Here is a 20179-nt window from a genome sequence, read left to right as displayed (position 1 = left end):
CCTTTTAGACAAACTTTTGCTCATTGTACTGTAAGTTTGAGGGGGAGTGTTAAAATGTAACATATATATATAATATTATAATAATAATATTATTATATATTTTTTCTATTTTTCTATTTTTATTTTTCTTTCAGTTTTTATGTAATATATATTATCTAGTTCATATTGAACTAGATAATATAGTTTGGTTAAGTTCCAACTGGAACTTAACCAAACTGTCTAGTCGTTGGAACTAGTCCAACGGCTAGATTTCTAGCCGTTGGACTAGTCCAACGACTAGAAGGGAGAGCTCCTTATGAGCTCTCCCCTTTGCTCTTGTATAAATAGGGGTACAGGCCCCTCTTGTAAAAACACTTCTTGTAATGCCTTTCAAGCATCCCTTTACATAAATAAAATTATTTATTTATGTGTGTGTTGTTCCTATTTTACCCTTTTTAAGGGCTTTGCTTAAAGTGTCTTTTAGACACTTCTTTTGAGTATTCCAAGGGCAATCGTGGACGACCACCATTTCATTACAGAGGGCACTTTAACCCACTAGCAATAAATCATCAGACATCCTACCATCAAGAAATTTCCAGACAAACACCTTAAAGTACCAATAAATAGGAAAGTGCCATTACGTTTATATCCTGCAATCTTACCATCGACATTAGAAGCACAAGAAATTCTAGCTAGTAATGCCAGGTGGTTCTATTGAATTTATTTGAGCCATTAAGATCAAAAGAGGGTGAGATAGACAAGACTTCCCCAAGAATACACTATTAATATATCAATTAAAGAACTACATTAATTAAATATAAAGGAAAATAAGCAGCCTCTTATATCTTGCCTTTGCTCAGTTTGCAAAAATGAAATAGTTAAACTCTTGCCATTGCATTTATGCCCATTTGTCCAGCTGGCAAAGGAACTAAGTAAATTTGGTTCCATCAATTCCCCTGTCAACCCTACCTTAAATGTTAAAAGGTGTTGATTTAAAAAAACATACATTTTTTTAACCCTAGATGGGGTATGACGATGGGGATAACGCAGGTGATGAGTGGAATATGGATCAAGGATGCCCTATAAGAATATGAACAGAAAAGTGAGGGACATCTAAAAAAAGGGAAATTTTCAAATACCCCCAAACGTTTCGGCCTAATTCATCTGCACACCAAACGTTTCAGACTTTGCAAATGCCCACCAAACGTTTCAAGAAAATGTGTCGTGGTGTATGTTGTTTGCTGATGAAATTGTTTTAATTGATGAGTCTAGAGCTGGGGTTAATGCTAAGTTAGAATTATGGAGACAGACATTGGAAGCAAGAGGTTTTAAGTTGAGTAAGAGTAAGACAGAATACATGGAATGTCGGTTTAGTAAGCAACGAAGTAATGATGAGAGTGTAGTGAAGCTTGGTGAGCAAGAAATACCGGTGGATGATTGTTTCAAATATTTGGGATCTATCATTCAAAAGTATGGAGAAATTGATGGAGATGTAAATCATAGGATAAAGGTTGGGTGGATGAAATGAAAAAGTGCAACTGGAGTGTTGTGCGATCGTAGAATGCTATTGTGGTTGAAGGGAAAGTTTTATAGGACGACTATTAGGCCTGCTTTACTATATGGTACGGAATGTTGGGCTGCCAAGAGACATCATATTCAAAAAATGAGTGTAGCTGAGATGCGTATGCTGAGATGGATGTGTGGAAATACAATAAAAGATAAGATTCGAAACGAGGAGATACGTAAGAAGGTAGGCGTTGCACCCATTGAAAATAAGATGAGAGAGAATCGTTTACGGTGGTTTGGACATATTCGGCGAAGGCCTAATGATGCTCCAGTTAGAAGGATGGAGAAATGGGAATATATATTAGTTAAAAGAGGTCAGGGTAGGCCTAGGAAGACATGGATGGAGGTGATAGGAAAGGATATGAATGCTTTGAACCTCACCAAGGACATGGCATTGGATAGAAATGATTGGAGAAGGATTCATGTGGAAGACCCATAATGATTTTCTTTTTTGGTTCATATCGCTGACCCCAATTATTTTGGGATGAAGGCGTAGTTGTTGTTTGTTAATCAAATGACCCCAATCATAAACTAACGTTGGGTTGTTCTTAGTTTTTAACCTAACACATGCCATGAAGTTACCATTTTACCTCTATAACTATGGAAATAAAACATGTAGGGTTGTTAATTGAATGTATTTAATAAAAAATTTATTGTACTTGAACCGTTGACCTCCCTAACAAACCACAACTCTAACCACTACACCATGAAGCCTGTTGATTATTTTTAGAAAAAAAATTATATATTTAGATTGTGATAAGCCAATCAACCCAACAATTACTCGACCCACTATAACACAATTGGGTAGGTTTGGTTCCTCAATAGTTGATCTGATAAATATCTGAACACAAACTAAATGCATTTTCATTTGACCCAAAAGCTGATATAGTTATATATAGTTGACAAGTTTTACTAATTCAAGAATCAAGATCAATTAGTTATTGCTATGATAGTAACTATGTGAGTTTTAAGGTTTTCATTTAGATCTGACAACATAATCCACTTAATTTTGAGCCTATATAGATTTGGAAAATGTAATACCCGCAAAATTTTTGACAATTATTTAAATAAATAAAGATTATTTATTATCTTAAATATGGTTTTTATTTATTTAAATATCTCGTGAATTATAATTTATGTTGTACACTGATTCGAAATGAAATTCCGAGTGAATTAGAATTTTATCCAAAGTTAAAATGGAAATAGAATTTAATCCTGAGTTAAAATAGTGTAAATTGGGATTTAAATAAGAATTTAAATTTTAATTGGGTTTGGAACTAATTTCACTTAAATTTGGATTTAGTATGTGGGTTTGGATCCAAATTAGGTTTGAAAATTTATTAGATTTGAATTTGGTATGAAATTCAAGACTTAATATGGATCCAATATCCATTTTAGAAATTAGGGATTTATCTTAATTAAATAAATTAAATTATGTAAGTTAACCAAGGAGGGTGGGACGCCCCCTAGGTGGGCCCACACCCTCATGGCTGGACCAATGTTACTAAAAATCAATTCACTTTTGATTTTATAAAAAATAATTAAGTTAGAAAAAAAATGAAAAGTCAAAACTTACTAAATATTAAATAAGGCTTGAAATGAGAAGCCTAAGGCACACATGGATGACATGTGGCAACCGAAATGAGGAGGGGTCCACATGGGACATCCCTACCTCTTGGGAGTCCAAGTGAAGAAAGAAAAAAAAGAAAGAAAGAAAGGAAGAAAAAAGAAAGAAATAATGTAAGTTTTGAATCCAACCAAGTTGGATTTTGGAAACTTCAAAAAATGAAAAGAAAGAGGGGGTCGACTAGCGCCCTCTCTCTCTCTCTCTCTCTTTATGGGCTACTGTGAACACCCCAAATTTTTCAAAATTCTGTGAACATTTCATTTTTGCCCCTGGCCCCATTTTCTGAGTAAATTGAGTCATTTTCACTCAAAATTCTAGTTTATTTCTCGGATTCACTGGAATCAAATCCATTTTCTATATCTGAGTCAATTTCATATCCAATGTCAAAATCCAAATCCAAGACTCGTTATCCAAATTTTGAACAAAATCTACAAAAATATCAAAAATAATGTTTGACAGGCTCAGACAATCCATCCGGTATCTGGTTGGATCCACTGTCTTATATTTCTCGATTTGAGATCCAAAACTTGAATATCTTCTCAAATTCTGGATCCAAACCCGTTTTCTGAAGAATTTTTCAAAGAATAGCCTTGAATTCTCGGAAAATCCTTCATTTGTAAATATTTTCAAATTTTACAAAAGTATTTCAAAATCCTTTGTTTTCTCGTAAGTTTAGAGTTTTATTTCAAAAATATACAGAAAATATAAAGAAAAAAAGCGAGAAAAAATCAAAATAGAAAAAAAAAGTACGAAAGATCGGTCTAGAGACCCCCTTTTAGGTTATAAAAACCCCTTTTAGAAAAATTTCTTTTAAAGGAACCCTGTTTTTTGAAAAATCAAAAAAATTGCAACAGCTTTCGCCTTCCCGCTTCACGAACTCCCTCTCGCTCTCTCTCCCTGCGAACTGTTTCTCCATCGCCTTCCTCATCCGCCTCTTCCTTCACGGATGACCATCGATCCCCAACCACCGTACGCCTCTTCCCTCCATCTACTTCTTCAGCAGATCGCTCGTCCATTTTCAACCTCCATCCACCTTCGTCTTCCTCTCCCCGTTGATCTCCAACGACCCCCCCCCCCCCCCCTCTTCCAGATCCTTCTTATGTCTCCTATATAAGTAACCATAGGGGAAGGCTAAAGGATCGACTATTCACCCAATCCATTAGCGCCTTCATCCATCACCATCCGTTCTCACCCAGCCGAGCCCTCTGAAATCCTTCTCTCTTCCTCCCCTTTTCCGTTCTTCCTCTTCTTCTCCTTTATCCCTTCTTATCTCCTCTCCCGTTCTCTGAGATTTCTTCTGATCGGGGAATCGAAATCAAATCTCCAGCCGCAGCTACGAAGTTCCACCAAGAAGGAAGGTCCATCCCAACCTCTACACGGTAAGAGTCGCCTCTTCTCCTTTGTTCCTTCTGTAAATTTGCTTCTCCCCTCCTTCTTTCTCTCAGAATCTCCTTTTGATTTTCTGTTTCTTTGCTGCTAAAGCAACATTGCAATATCGGTCTGTCTATAGCAGCCCTGATTTGCATTTTTGCAATAGAAATTCGGCCCTCCACTGGGTCACATTTTTTTGTTCTTATTTTACATGTTTTATGATATCTCTATTATCTTATAGATATCGCAAGCCATTTTAATTTACTGTTTTATTATGATCTTAATCAGCGTTTAATCTCTGATTCACATTCGTTTTCTGTTCTTAATTAGCTTTGATTCCTATTTCGATCTTAATTCGTCTTGAATTTTGCTTCTAGTCTTTTTTTTTACCGTTTTTTTATCCCTGTTCATTATTTCTCTAAATGCTGCAATTTCATTTTGATGTCACGGTAAGCATTTTCGTTTTGATTTTCACTTTGATTTGATTCCCGTTATACGTATAGATCTCACTATTTTTCATTTGCCTATCGAGGGAGTTGAATATGCTAGATTCCATTCTGTCTTCCCTGTTACATTTCTGCAATCTTTGTCCCATCCGATTTTTATATGTTTTCCTTTGTTCCCATATTTCATTCAGTAGGGATTTCCCATTTGCATCTTGGCATTTAGAATTGCATGATATCCGTATCATCAACATTTGCATACTCACTCGGTTTATCATCATTCTATGTATTGCAATTTTGATCCGTATCATGTTTTCATTATGGCCTTTGATTTTATTCTCCTGTTTATGTCTGATTTCTGGTTTCACTTTGATAGCATGTTACATCGCATGAGCGCATTTGATCATCATACTTTTGCTTTGCTCCTTAACGTCGTGTTCACCCTGTATTAGATCAGTCCAGCTTACCTGTATATTTCAGTTGATAATTCTATCGTGTTTTGCATCACCATCTTCCGATTCAGCATTGGTGTTCATCCTCCATAGCATTAATATCCCACCACAAATGTTTCCCATCAAGCCAAACATTACACAGACTTAAAACTTCGGAGCAGAAAGGTTGTACATAGAGTTTCTGGCTGAATCTGCATTCGTTTCACCGATAGAAACAATTTCTAATAAGTCAAGAATGGCTAGTTTCTTTCCCTGGGATTTTGCTTAAATTGATGTATTGTGTTTCCTTTTTATTCTCATATGCTTTTCCATCATTTAGTATGCTAATTGACAGGTTTATCATAGAAACAGATTCAGATATGCGATCTGTTTTGCTTTTAGTTGTGCTTACTTCTAATTGTTTCATGCCATCTTGTGTCTTTGCATAGACGATGGGCTAGAAAATCTTGTTTTAATAATGCTGTAAGAATAATAATGAGGTTGGCATTCTCAATGTTATATGCCATTATCACCTCGCTTATGTTGATGGGTGTATTTATCATCTGGGTAACTGCATTTGTGAATGAACACTGCCGATTGTTTTCGGATCACCAGGTATAGCTATGTTGCATACGGCCCTCTGATTGAATGAGGATAAACAGAGATGTTGGTCATAGCATAAGAAGGGATGGAAAACATGTACCTTCTGATCATCGACCTTTTCAAGATGAGTATCTGTGAGTTTGTTAGGTTCTTAAAAAAAAGGGAAAAAAAAGAGTAGATGTATGATCCATAGGGTGTATGCTTCATGAACCTTCCCAATGTTGTAGTAGGAGAAGCTAGCACCACTGGATAGGATCAGAAGTTCATAAGGATTACTTTACCTTCAGGAAAAATAGTCGTTGAAGATGATCGGCTAACTTATCAAAGTTGCTTTAGTGTGACGTTATTCCTACACATATGTGGGCATATCTCGTCCTACAGCAAGTTGCTTTAATGTAATTCATCTAGATTATGGCACGATCTATGGGCAAGAAGATCTTAAAGGCCTTTCAAGCAATTGTAATAGGATAAAGTTATATCCACTAGGCTCACCGTTGTTGTGCCTCATGGACAGGTTGTCTTACATCCTGAGCAAGAAGGATGTGACGGAATCAAGAAGGTTGTCTGGTCTTTAGGTTGATCTGCAAATAAAAAAAAAAGAGAGAAAAACAGAAAAAAAAAAGTCGTTGTTAGGTTTGTTCTCATTATGTATATACAGACCCAAATGCATTCTATCATCTAAAAACAAAAAGAAAAAAACAGAATTTGGTCAAAGTCGTTGGAATTTTCCTTCAGCCAGTTGTGTCAAGTAATTTTAAATACCTGATTATGGTGGAATGATTGGTAAGTGTTTTCCGTACAGGTTCACTTGGATGATCAGGTGGTTATTGACCTTTTCCTTGATAGTCGTTGTCTGAGCAATCATAGACAGGGTAAATGTGTTCAATGTTAAATATCACAAGCGGATTCTCTTTTCCTCTTAGCCTTGTGTATGATAATAAAGGGGTTTTCGGTGAAATATCATGGTGTATATTTAATACCTGTTTTTCTGTGACACATAGTGTTAACGTTGTCCCTGTTGATACTGTGAATAAAATCAGGGCTTGAAATTGATTTAATGGTATGATCCAAATTCTTACAGTTATACTGCTTGGTCAGTGTTTTGAAGCTACTTTTGGATCCAGTTTGCTGAGGGTTTAATAGTTGTGGTCCCATGAGCAATTGGAACATCCAATAAAGCCACTTGCTCCCTGAGATATTATAGAAGTGCTCTTGTGCTTTCAAATATTTTGTGCCAAATTATGTTAAGACTGCCTTCCATAAATGGTTCTCAGACCCCGTCTGATCCAGACGTGTAACATATGTACACATCTGCACATTTACCTGTTGCTACAACCTCACAATTACCACCCAATCCTACGGCAGCACCTTGCTGCGCCACCTCCCTGTAGCCTATCACAGTCATATCACTGCCCAGCACCACCAGTCATTGTTGTACATTGCCCACCATCAGCACACATCTTCCCCCATCACCTGCTGCAGCAGGGTCTATGCATTGAAGCCATTGAAAACGGCTGGCAAAATTGAGTCTTAGCAAAACCTCAGCACTTCGTAGCATTTCTTCTTTTGTTGTTCCATTCTCTGCATTCACCACTGTAGATTTATTAGGAACACCACTGCATTGAGTTTGTACACCATATCACTTGCCCATGCATAGCTCCTGTGCACAGGGTATTCATCTCAGTAGCAGGTCTTCATTTCCTGCACCCATATGCATATAGCATCACTGTGACCCCTTTGCCATACACATCCTGCAAACATCACCACACCTGCACATTACAGCATGTTATGTTAAATTAAAAAATCTACATCTCATAATGGGTAGCATTGTCTGTGTTTTACCGTAACTTAGGTACAGTCACAGCTTAGGCCATTTCATCTTTTTCACAACCCCTCATTCTTGCACCGGTACTGCCAGCATTACAACACCATCTCATTATTTTCTCTCATTTGTTGTATCTACATCTCCACCTTGGTAGGCTACCCTCGTTTTAGCTATGTATATCACCTGCATTCCCATGTTTTAGCTTAGATATAATACTTAGGTCATATATATATATATATATGTTCTTCAGCTAGCATAGGTATCATCCCTAGCTAAATGCATATGCATTTTTTTTTTATATAAACCCCTTTTCCATCGGTTTATACTTTACATATGCATTATAAGATGTATTGTGCATATTCATCCTAATATCCACGTTCTCATTAGTTTAGGATATTACCCGTGCCTTTTAGATATCCATCTTCTCATTTAGCATTTAGGTATAGTCATATGCATGCTAGCTCTAATATGATATTTCTTCTCCATACTTGCCTTTCTATTGCCTGGTACTAACTCAGTTTTGCAGGAAAAATGTAAACATTTTAAATTCCTTCTTAGATTAGGATTTTGATATTTCAAATTCAAAGTCAATTTAAGTTGCAATAGTTAAGTATTAATGAGAATTTTCCATTTCCTGTACTAGATTAGAATGTATGAGCATTGTAGATATCTTAAATGGCTTATTTCATATCATATTCTCTTTTATTCCAAAAACTCCACAAATAGGAACATGAATGGCACGTGCACCATTTTATAAAAGGTGATTAAATCCTAAGTTGATGAACAAAACTTATGGTTTTTATCTTTTATGAAATAACATTGGATCCACACTGGATCTCTTTTCAAAAATCATCATATTTTTAAATATTTTTCCTTTATCAGAGTTTAACTTAAAATTAACTCAAAATATATATCAATGGCCATAGTCAGGATATATTGAGAGTTAATTTCATTTTAAACTCTATAAAGACACCAAAATATGTTTTATTCTTCACCTGAATTTAAATATAAATTATTATATAATACATTTTATGGCTATAGTCAGAAATGTATTATATCTTCAATCTTATTTTAATTCATTTAAAAAATGAAATATGCTTTTCAATATCCGATTTTCAAAATTGTTCAATTCATTCATCATTTAAGATAAAATTATATCATATTTTCAAAATTCTTTTTCAAAATCCAAGTGATTTTCTTCAAATATCTTCTTCACCTCTCAGATCAATCTTCAATTCTCATTTGTAAATTCAAAATCTCATTTCTATCCTCAAATTCTATCTTATTTCAAAGATTCAAACTTCAATTTCAAAGTTCAATTTGACTTTGAGATTTCAAAGTCATTCCTATATTCTAAATTCAATTTCCAATCCAAATCCAATTTCAGAGTACAAATCAACTTTGAAATTTCAAATTCATTTCCAGGATCAGGATTCAATTTCAGATTTAATTTAATATTTAAAATCAAATTTCAAAGTTCAATTCAACTTTGAAATTTCCATATTCATCTCCTGATTTCAAAATTCAAGTTTGAAAATCACGTTTCATTCCTTCCTTTCAAATTTCAAAAGTCGATTTAGGATCTCACAAATCTGAATCTAAGTTCCATCTGGATCTTCAAAATCCAATTCTATCTTCAAATTTCGGTTGGATTTCTCAAATTCAATTCCAAGTTCCATCTTGGATTCCAGACTTCGGATCCAATTCCATTTAGGATTCCAGATTTTGAATTCAACTCCATCTTGGATTTCAGACTTCAGATCCAATTCCATTTATGATTCCAGATTTCAGATTCAACTCCATCTTGGATTCCAGACTTCGGATCCAGCTTCATCTAGGATTCCAGATTTCAGATTCGAATCCATCTAAGATTCCAGATTTCAGATCAAAATTATATTCTAGATTTCAAATCTAGTTCCATTTCCAATTCTCATTTCCAAGGCCAATTTCAAATCTATTTCTCAAAATCTGAAGTCAAATTCAATTCATGTTTTAGGTCTTGAATTCAAAATTTCCTTTTCAAAATCGATTCATGAAAATCGATTCAAATTCAAAGTCTATTATGACTTTCAAAATTCATTCTTATTTCAAAAATCCCAATTTTAAATTCCTTTTCTCTTTATCTGAAAACTTATCTTTCCAAAATCTAATCACTCCAGGACTTGAAATTTCAAGTCTCTTCTTCCAAATCTATTTCAAAAATCCAAGTTAGATTCAATATCTAACTTTTTCAAACCAATTTCAAACTCTTGAATCATTTCTTCACTCCATTATCAAATTTATTTCAGAATCACTTGGAAAATCTCAAATTTTCTAAACTATTTTCTCAAAAGCATATATCTTTGCATTTTCATTGCACAAGCATGATTCTTTGTGCATTTATACTTATAATAAATTCTTATATCATATTTTAGCAAAGCAAAAAGACATAAATTCGATCATTGGTTCGATTACCCCTGGTAAAGGCGCCAGGAATGGTCGAACCTCGTACCGACGAGCGAATCTCGTCTCTTCATTTTTCCGTAAATATTTTCAAAACGGAAGCGAGTAAATTTTCGAAACATTTTCAAAATTAAGGTCAAGTGAGACATTCGCAAAAGAGTTCATCTCTCTCTTCTTTTCTTTTCTGTCTTTTATTTCCCCTTCACAAAGGGAAAATAGAGGTAAAAAAGGAAAAGAGAAGGAATACAAGAGAGGAAAAATTTTGCAATGATCACAACTACTAAGACAAGCCCAAGTCTTGCCTTAGTTAAGTCTAATTCCCTTTAAAAATAAGAGGAGAAAGGGGGGGTGTCTCAGCCTCTTTCTCTCTCTTTCTATTTTTCTGTTTCTCCTCCTCTCTTCTATAATTCTTGAAGGAGGTTTCAGCCGCCATTGGAACTGCACTTGAAGGTTTCATCAAGTGGAGGAGACATCTAGTCTGTTGGATTTCGTTGTTGAGGTAGGTACCTCTATCGTATAGGCTCGAAAATGAATTTCAGGTACGTAGATAATGCAAAATCAAGATCAATGGTGATCCATGGTTGATCTGCCATAGATTTTGCATTAGAGAGGTTGTAAATGTTTGTACATGATATACCTCATGATGTAATATTTCAAAAACATTGATTTCTTTGAAAATAATTATTTTTTGGGGCTTTTACCAAAATCGGTTTCAAAAAATCATGTAGTATTGAATGTTAGATGCAAATCGATTTTTATATGATTGTTTATGGATTTGAATGCATGATTCAATGTGATATGATGTTAGAATTGATGTGAACAAGATTTTTATAAATCTGGAATCCTACTTGTTTTATTAAATTTCATAAAAAGTTATGAAAAAGGTGTTTTTCTAAAGATGTGATTTAGATCTTGGTAAAAACATGAATGTGATTAGGTTTTAATGCATGATTTGATTTCTATGTTATGTTACAACATCATGTTTGCTAGATCATGTGTGTATCATGCTTAAAAATCCATGACTAGACGTTTTTACACATGAATTTCCATGTAAATAGTTCAATTAAGAAAATAACTATGTACAGTTTTGTTTTCCTAACTGAGTAATGTCAGTAGAAAAATCATAACACTCAAACGAATTGGAGTTTGACGAAATTCTTCTATGTGGGTCATGTGGACATGTACATGAAGTTCCAGTAAATAGGGTTTGGCCAAAAAGTGGTTTGTTTGAGAGTTATAGCTTATGTGATACGAACAAAAAAATCTGGCCTGTGTACAAAACCAAATCTGGTATGTTCTACCACGAAAATCCAGTAAATTCCGCTTATGGATTTTTCGACTGTTTTTTGGACATGTGTTGTTAGACATCTTGTAGATCCCATGAAAAATAAGAGAAAAAGCGTAACTCTTGCAAATTAGTACCAGAACTTCATCTAAGTTGGTGAAATTCTATTAGTTACAGAAAACCAGGACCTGTGAAATTTCCTTATAGGGGTCCGGTCCAGAATATGTTTAAAAATAATGGCATGGAGTTTAACAGCAAGAGTGGACTCTGTTGAAAGGTAACAGACAAGGATTTTATCAAAAAAAATATATAAAATTATAAGCCCTTGGAAATGATGTTAAATCACTATTTCTTCAGGGAACAAAATCTTGCATCTGTAACTGTTAACAGAAAAACCAGTTTTAGACCGGGAATACTGTAAAAATATAAGAGGTTTTCTGGATCTGAAAATTGGAGATGTTAGGGGACACATGGAGGTGTTACCCATAATTTTTTATTGATTGTTGGTGCTCTGTATGAGTCGCGGCAGAGCTTATAACAGTAGCATGATTTCTATAGATTATTGTTTGTAAGTATGCTTTGTCAACCTATGTGATTCAATGCCTATCATACTCACATGCACATAGTCAATTTATGAATTTGTGTACAATCTATGAAATGTGTAAAATTGATATGTGACAGCATGATGATTTTGATAAATGTCATGTTTCTTGATGTGATGAATCATGATGGGATAAGCCATGTATGATGATAATTTACACGAATGTGGCATAAATGGTTTGTGTTATAGACATGGGTATCATGCATTGTGTTGAAAGGTGTATGTAAAGCATGTTGGATGTGACATGGGTCATAAGAAACCCTACGTGCATATAGCTCGTAAGTAAACCTGGGTTCAGTGGAACCATTGCGGTGTTCGTAAGCACCATGTTATGAATAATTATAATGCATGCACATACATTCTTAAACCTCAAGGGAGGTATCGCTCAAGGGTACTTTCGAGAGAAGTATGTTACTGCGAGTCTGGCTCAAGGGTATTCCGAAACAGGAATATGTTGCTGAAGGTTTGGTTTGAATGGGTATGTTGTTTTGTGTTTGTGAGAGCATTCTGAGGGAAGCTCAGGTTGGAAGGCCCTTGGTGCTGAGGCACTTGAATTGACTGATGAGTTTAATTAATTAACACTAAGTAACTTGTTCAAACCAGTGTCTACCTTAGAGAGGGTAGCCGGTACACATGATCGAGGAAAGAGATGTTTGCTTTGGAAAGTGAAGTGTCTCCCCGGTTCTCCATCCTCAATGTAAAGAACCAGGACTACCTGATAAGGCCTGGGTTGGTAAACCCATGACTCTACAGAGTAGGAACCGATTCCCTGTACCACTGGAGTGTCTCTCAATTGTGGACCGACCCATTGGGTGTTTGCAGATCCTTTTGAGTTCATGGGGATAATAAAACACATGAAATAATGAACACCCCATCGGATTGGTTGGATCAAAGTTTGAGTGCCCGAGAGTGTACCTTTATAGGGCGAGAAAAGAGAAACAATACATTATAGATGAGGTTCACCTGGTTCACATATTTGCATGTTTTATATTGAGATGTATGAAATGAATATATGCAATGTTGCATGATTTTGATTACTGATGAACTTGTATGCAGGTACCAAATTAGAGAGTAAGTAATGTAGTTTTTTTACCTTTATGTTCATTTCTGTTGAATGTAATCTAAATTTTTGGTTTGTGTGTGTATGATATGATCAATTGCATACTTAGTGTCTTTGGAATTTATTTCCTTGTCTATATGGTATTGGGGCATGATTTGACCCCCTACTTTTACTATTTTTCAGACAATGAGTAAGTTGGGTGATATGGCATGCTTGGGGTGGTACAGAACATTCGTCATATCTCTACGACTCTTGGTTTTTGGCTCTTGGGCATCCTAGATGTTTAGGACTTTTAATCTATTTGTTAAGACTCTGATTTGTTTAAGATTGAATACTTCAATTAATGAATGGTTTGTTAAACTTTATTTCAATCATGTTCATGTAGTTGGTTCAATTATAATGCGCCCAAGTTTATTCGGGTTTGAGCATAGTTTGAAAATCACTTTCGTTTTGTTTTTTTTTTTAATTCTCGAAATTTTCCCGATACAAATTTGGGGCGTTACAGAAAAAGTGGTAGTTGCCTAACACTTTTTGAGTCTATCACCAGTAAATAGGGGTTTCAGATTGTTTTTTGCAAATCTGACCTTGCAGATGTGTTCGGCATGGTTGATTTGCTAGAAATTGACACTTGGATCATGTTTTTTGATAAAAAAACATAATTTTTTAAGCATTAACTATTTTTCAAAATTATAGACCATTGATTTTTAAGTCTTATAAAAACCTAACTACGTATCATAATCGGAAGATTCAAGAGTCTATTCCTATAAAATTAAACATGTAGATCACATTTGTATGATCAGTCTTTGGTGGTTCGAGTAATTGTTGGGTTGATCGGCTTATCACAACCTAAATATATAATTTTTTTCATAAAATAATCAGCAAGTTTCATGGTGTAGTGGTTAGAGTTGTGGTTTATGTTAGGGAGGTCAACGGTTCAAGTATCATTGTAGGCAAGAATTCTTTTGTTAAATACATTCAGTTGACATCCCTACACGTTTTATTTCCACAAGACTCATACTTTTATATTACATAAACAAAAATATTATGGCAATAGTTGCACTCGATTTTCAATCGGTTTTCACTCATTACTTGAGTGCCCCATTGCCATGCCAGATCATCTTATGCCATCTTTGCTGGAGGAGTGTGGAGCTTGATTTCTACCTTTGATATAAATTTTTAATTTTTGCAAATCTAACTTTTTTGGAGAGTAGCTTTGTAATTTTCCTAACCCATTTTCTTGAGTGAAAAAATGGTGGAAATGCATTTTTTTACCTTAACTCACTTATTTGGGTGAAAAAATAGTGGAAATGTATATCTAATGGCCTCTAGATAAATGGAGAAGTTGGCCCTCAAAAAGTATTTAAAGCCCACAATGAAAAAGTAACTTTCGGCCTTATTAAAGTGCATTGAAGTTGTATCGTATGATACACCCTGTATCGTACAATACAACACGATATAGAGGTTTATCATATGATATGCCCGATACAGGTACGATACATATCGTACTGTATCACATCACAAAACCCAAAAGTAACGATACATATCGTACTGTATCGTATGATACGGCATGGTATGATACTTACAACACTGGTGTCTCCAATCTTATAAAAAAGAAAAGGTAACTTAAGCAAATGGCATGAAGCTTCAAGACATGCAATCAAGGTTTTAATTTTTTAGAGAGAGAGATAAGATGTTTTAACCAGTAGAAGTGAAAACCAATGAAGTGATTTTAAAGAAAACAAAACAAAGATTTCACCTACAATGAAGCCAAGTATGATCCTTTATCTCTATTTTTATTTAAAGTTTGAAAACCCCTGAATGATTTGGATGATGAAGCAATGGGCACACTTCTAGTTATAGTGTTCAAGAGGCTTCCAGTACCACATGTCTAATAAATACAATACCCACTAAGATTTGTCTCATTATCTTGTTTATGGGTTACAATCCAAGAGAACACAATGGAAATAAAACTTGGCAGGGACTTTGAGTAAATGTTGAAGGGACAGTTGTACAAATCCATCAATTAAAGAGGTACAACATATCCAACATTTAGACCTTTTGCCATAAAATTAGAAAGAGGTTTAGATACACTGAAGGATGATGATGCACTAAAAAATTTGTAGATCAAAATAAATACACATTAGAATGACCATATACTCAATGGTTAAGATATAGGGACAATCTATAGCCATCAATTTGGCAATATCAATCATATCTTTTCCCATCAATTGACCAACAGGCAAATCAATAAATGTTTGTACCAAAAAGCAATAAAAGGAAGAAACACCCCCTTGGACTCACTAAAAAACAATAATAGTGAGTGAGAAGAACAAACGTTGCTCCCATATTAAATGGCAAGTTACTCTTACCATTAACCTTAATAGGCTTTGGTCAACATAGATACTTAGATATACAAACCAATAAATGTAAATTGACTAAAATCTAAGAAATATATTCAAAGAAAAGTTCAATTTCTTGTACAAAGCAATAAATATTTGTACAAAAAAACAATTCAGCAATTAATGACTGGGGAAGAACAAGATTTTTCTATTGGAGGACATATTACTTTAACTATTAACCTCAATAGGCTTGGTCAACATAGATACCTAGGCATACCATACAAACCAATAAATATATGTTGATTAAAAATTAAAATATATATGCAAAAAACCATCACCTCATTTATTGAAGGAAGAAATTTTCTTTTGCAAGAACACCCAATTGAGTTGGCTAAAGAGCAAAGCAACAGAAAAGAACAAGAATGGCCAGTTCATTCACAATAGGCTTCGGTGAGCATAGATAAATAGATATATCATACAACCCAACAAACATACGTTGACTCAACTGGGGAAGAACAAGAAGAACCAGTTCATTCCACAGTTCTTATGTACAAACCAATGAATACTTGTATCACAATTTCCTGCACAAATTAATAAATATTTGTGTCAAAAAGTAACATTGTTTTTCTCCCACATTGGAGGAGACACCACAAGACGACAAAAAAGGCTTCATACAAGGCCCTCTTTCTGCCTTAGTATATTTAGAAGATTTATATGGATGATAAGGAGGAAAGGCATAGAGAAGAAGAAGAGAGAAGAGAGGCATAGACTAGGGCAAAATAAGCAGGCCATTTCTATACACATGTATATAAGGACTGAGAATGTAAATAAACAGTTAAAAGAGCAAATCTATCCCTATGTACTCCAACACTCTCCTTCAAGATAGGAAAAAATGACAATCATCCCCAACCTGCTAGTTGGTCTCTTCAAGGCTTGATCTTTAACAGTTTTTTGAAGATATCAGCAAACTAAAATTGAGATCTTGCATGAGCGATTTGATAAAGTGGCAGTTTGTATCTATATGCTTTGTATTTTTAAGATAAGTTGGATCTGAAGACAACTGAATTGTTGTTTTTTTATCTCATTGTAAGTCGGTCTTCAGCCTTACATTTACAACAAGCTCACTAAGAATATACTTCTGTATAGATCCTCACAAACGCTATGTGACATGCCTTGTACTCAGTAAGAAGCTCTCTAAACGACACACTAGAGCCAGATGATTATTTACTTGGTTCTCACCTTGGTTTGTGGTGCGATAAGAAACTAGAGACTTCCACACCTTCTAGTCATACTAAAGTAACATGCTTTGGGTGCCATAATCTGTTCTGCCTCTATCTTTCTTCCTTCCAGAAAACTCTCATATTTGTCCTTAATAAAGGTCAAAGATCAAATTCTTCATTGGTTGAATTTTTGGGAGAAAATAAGACATCAGACACTAATATGAAGTGCACAAGAGTCATCTTATTTAAAAGGTTGAAGGGACTACAAGTTCTTTTGGGATACCATATGTTCATAAGGATATTTATGTCAATAAAGTTATTATCATTCTCTGCATTTATCAATTAATCAGATTTTTTTTGGTATCCACAAGCTGAAATTCCACCACCGTTGGAGAGCATAAAAGGATGGAAAGTCATCAAAAGAGATACAACACATGCACGTGCACACATACGTACACAAAAAAAAATCATCACAAAATACAATTCCCATAATCAAATAAAGAGCATCATGAATATGTTTAAATTGAATTAGTGAATTAGCATGATGAGATTCCCTTGATATGGAGCCAATTCTATTATTGAATGTTCCAATCTGTGTGCATCCAGCACGAATTGGACCGACGAATTTGCCAATTATGAGTTGGGCACTTTAACCATTCAGCCATAGATGCTTCGTGGACTATTCTAGTCAAGAAACTTGTACTTGCAAGAAAAAATGGAGATAATTGTTGTCAAAATATAAAATATTTATCAAAGAAAACTCTATCGTACATTCATGTGCTAAATATGAACTCATGAGTGCATGAGAGAGAAAATTGCATGGGCATTGTAAGAATTAAAAAACGAGGAGAAATAAAACTTTGAGCATCTAGGAGTGTGAAACTGTCAACTATGCAAGTCACCTTCTTGCACCCACCAAGTTAATTGCAAAAATATCTAAAGGCCAGTCAGTTCAAGCTGATATATAACAACAGGGTTAGTAAATTCAAGTATAAAAGTAGAATTATAATTTGAAACTAGAAGAGAAACTTGAATCGGAAAGCTACTCACTTCTCTGAAAGACGTTCAAGAAATAGGCGGTAAGTGAGTTGCGGAGCAGCCCCAACAAATATTCCCCCAACGAAATGGACTATTGATGTTGGCTTTGTTTTTCTTGGTTTCAATACCCAAGTCCCCTAAGATAAAATACAAAGAAATTGATGAAGACTGGCATAATATACAAATATAAGGTTTATAAAGTTCTTAGACATTTCATGTGTGCAATCACACACAAACTGTGTGTGTGTGTATGACCGCACATGCACACATAACAATACCCATTTACAAATAAATGGTGTGTGTATATATATATATATATATATATATATATATATATATATATATATATATATATATATATATATATATATATATATATATATATATATATATATATATATAATTTGTTTGTTTTATATTTGTACATATAAGAAGGGGATCACTAAAAAATACTAGATCGGATTAAGATCCCCGTTAGGTAGCCCTATCCAAAACAAAACACCAACGGAAATACAATTTAGACCTGTCACTGTCCACCACAAACAATGCATCTTGACAAAACCCTATATGGTAATGGTTTACAACAATAGCACCATAGGATGCAAACAATTTTGCTTGTGTGGATCTTGCCACCAAAAGCTAGATCCACTGTCACAAGTCTCCATTTTTTTGAATTTATATGATTTTATCAAACTTTCTCATTTTGTGAAATTCTTACGATGTAATTGCAAATAATTCAAAATACCGTGATATTTGTGGCATGCACTACACCAAGAACATGTGGCAAGGGAAAGTTGGTTCAGCCAATATGGGAACGGGGTGGCAATTTATACCCCAGTGGAAAGGATGCAACTTCTGTGCAGCAGTCGGGAAAAAGAAACAAAGCGATTTTAAAATTTCTAATCCCTACTATTCAAGGATATGAAGAGAATAAATAAGCTGAACTAAAATTAAAGGCTGGGACGGCGAGGGTGATAATAGAAGATAAACGAAGACTACACCTCGATCTCAGTCCAATCTCCCGAAGAACCCCATCCATCTTGAGACTGCTTAGCAGTTTCTGTGATGACCCTACAAAAAGGCCCAAAGAAAAACCACTACCAATCATGGTCGAATTTGGTATCAATCCAAGACTAGTTCAAGTATAAGATGTATAAACAGAGGAACGAATGAAGACAGGCAACCCGTTGGACATAGAAGCAATGAAAAACAAAATCGACAAGAAGAGAGCAGGAGGGCGTACCTTTCTATTTGGTTGTACAGCTCAATTCTGACGGGATCTCTTCTTTTGCTACTACCGGTATCGTCGGCGTAACAGGAGATGCCCTTGCCAACCCGGCGCCGCAAACCAGCCTTACTGGTGGAGCGAACGGGCTCAAAGGTCAAGCCCCCCCAAACCTGTAGGCGCGCTACTTTGCTCGGATCCTGGCGGTTGGCACACAGGTGAACGTTTACAGCGGGTGCCGTAATGGAACTTGCCATATCGAGAGAAATTTTAACTTTCCGGTGGTCAAAGGACCTGGTTCTGAGAGTTGTTTGTTGGTTGCTCTTGGTCCCTCGGTCGTAGCAGCGACAGCATCTCGTGGTAAAGAGAAATTCGTCCTCCTGCTTCCTGCTCGCAGCAGAGATATTAGCCGATTATTTACAAGTGACAGTGATGTATCAACAATCCGGAGCAGGGAGGGCGGACGATCCCTGCTCTATCCCGTCGACCGTGCGCTTGCGCTCGCGTGGACGTTTCTTCCACCCCGTGCTGCATATGAGGTCTAGAAAAGCACAGCATGATCGAACCAATAACCCATTCAACGTTTGTAATCGTCAGGACTCAGGACCAACGCCCAACATCTAACATGAGGCTCATCATGGGCCCACGGTACCTGGAAACGGGCCCCACCCAGGATCAGCGCTCTTGATGAGATTTTATGATGGTAGGAGCAGGATTCCCCGTGGTCTCGCATATTGGCCGCTCCTTGGCGATCGTGGAGAACCGTTCGGGTATATGTGCGTATGGTATGGATTGATAAGGGTGGATCAGCGAGCTGCACCTTGTTTCCCCCACCCATTTTATGCCTGTCATTGCCCATGTATTCTTAGGAGATTTCTAGAAATGGAGATGAGTAATTTTTCAAAATCTTTTCACAAGGTCAAGTGGACCTTGCGAGAGTTTTCTTTTTTCCTAAAAAAGAAAAGGAAAATTTTTTCAACGATCACACTCTATTTCATAAACGAGCTCTGATGGAGTGGCATTGGTTGGAGTTTGAATGATGGTTCTATATGCTCATAGTGCATCATGAATTTTTGTGTGTCAATCACGACCTGTTTCAACGGCTTTTTTCAAGATACGAATTA

The 20179-nt window shown here is 35.5% G+C and overlaps 1 protein-coding gene across 1 annotated transcript in view; it reads right to left on the bottom strand.

The window, feature by feature from the left end:
* LOC149811277 (Gut esterase (DUF1350)) overlaps positions 1-19737 on the bottom strand; it is a 61698-nt gene extending 41961 nt beyond the window's left edge. Inside the window, exons 1-3 of the mRNA XM_089993486.1 lie at positions 19074-19737; positions 18832-18901; positions 17843-17967 (exon numbers count right to left, since the gene is read on the bottom strand). Of these exons, the coding sequence (XP_089849612.1) occupies positions 17843-17967; positions 18832-18901; positions 19074-19312 (434 nt within the window). The 5' untranslated portion in view covers positions 19313-19737. The remainder of the gene's footprint in view (positions 1-17842; positions 17968-18831; positions 18902-19073) is intronic.
* Between the last annotated feature and the right edge of the window lie 442 nt (positions 19738-20179).

Source organism: Nuphar pumila, chromosome 17, assembly GCF_984573655.1.
Source record: "Nuphar pumila chromosome 17, dmNupPumi1.hap1.1, whole genome shotgun sequence".
Taxonomy (NCBI): domain Eukaryota; kingdom Viridiplantae; phylum Streptophyta; class Magnoliopsida; order Nymphaeales; family Nymphaeaceae; genus Nuphar; species Nuphar pumila.
The sequence above is the reverse complement of the archived record's forward strand: the minus strand, read 5'-3'. Positions and strand labels throughout refer to the sequence as shown.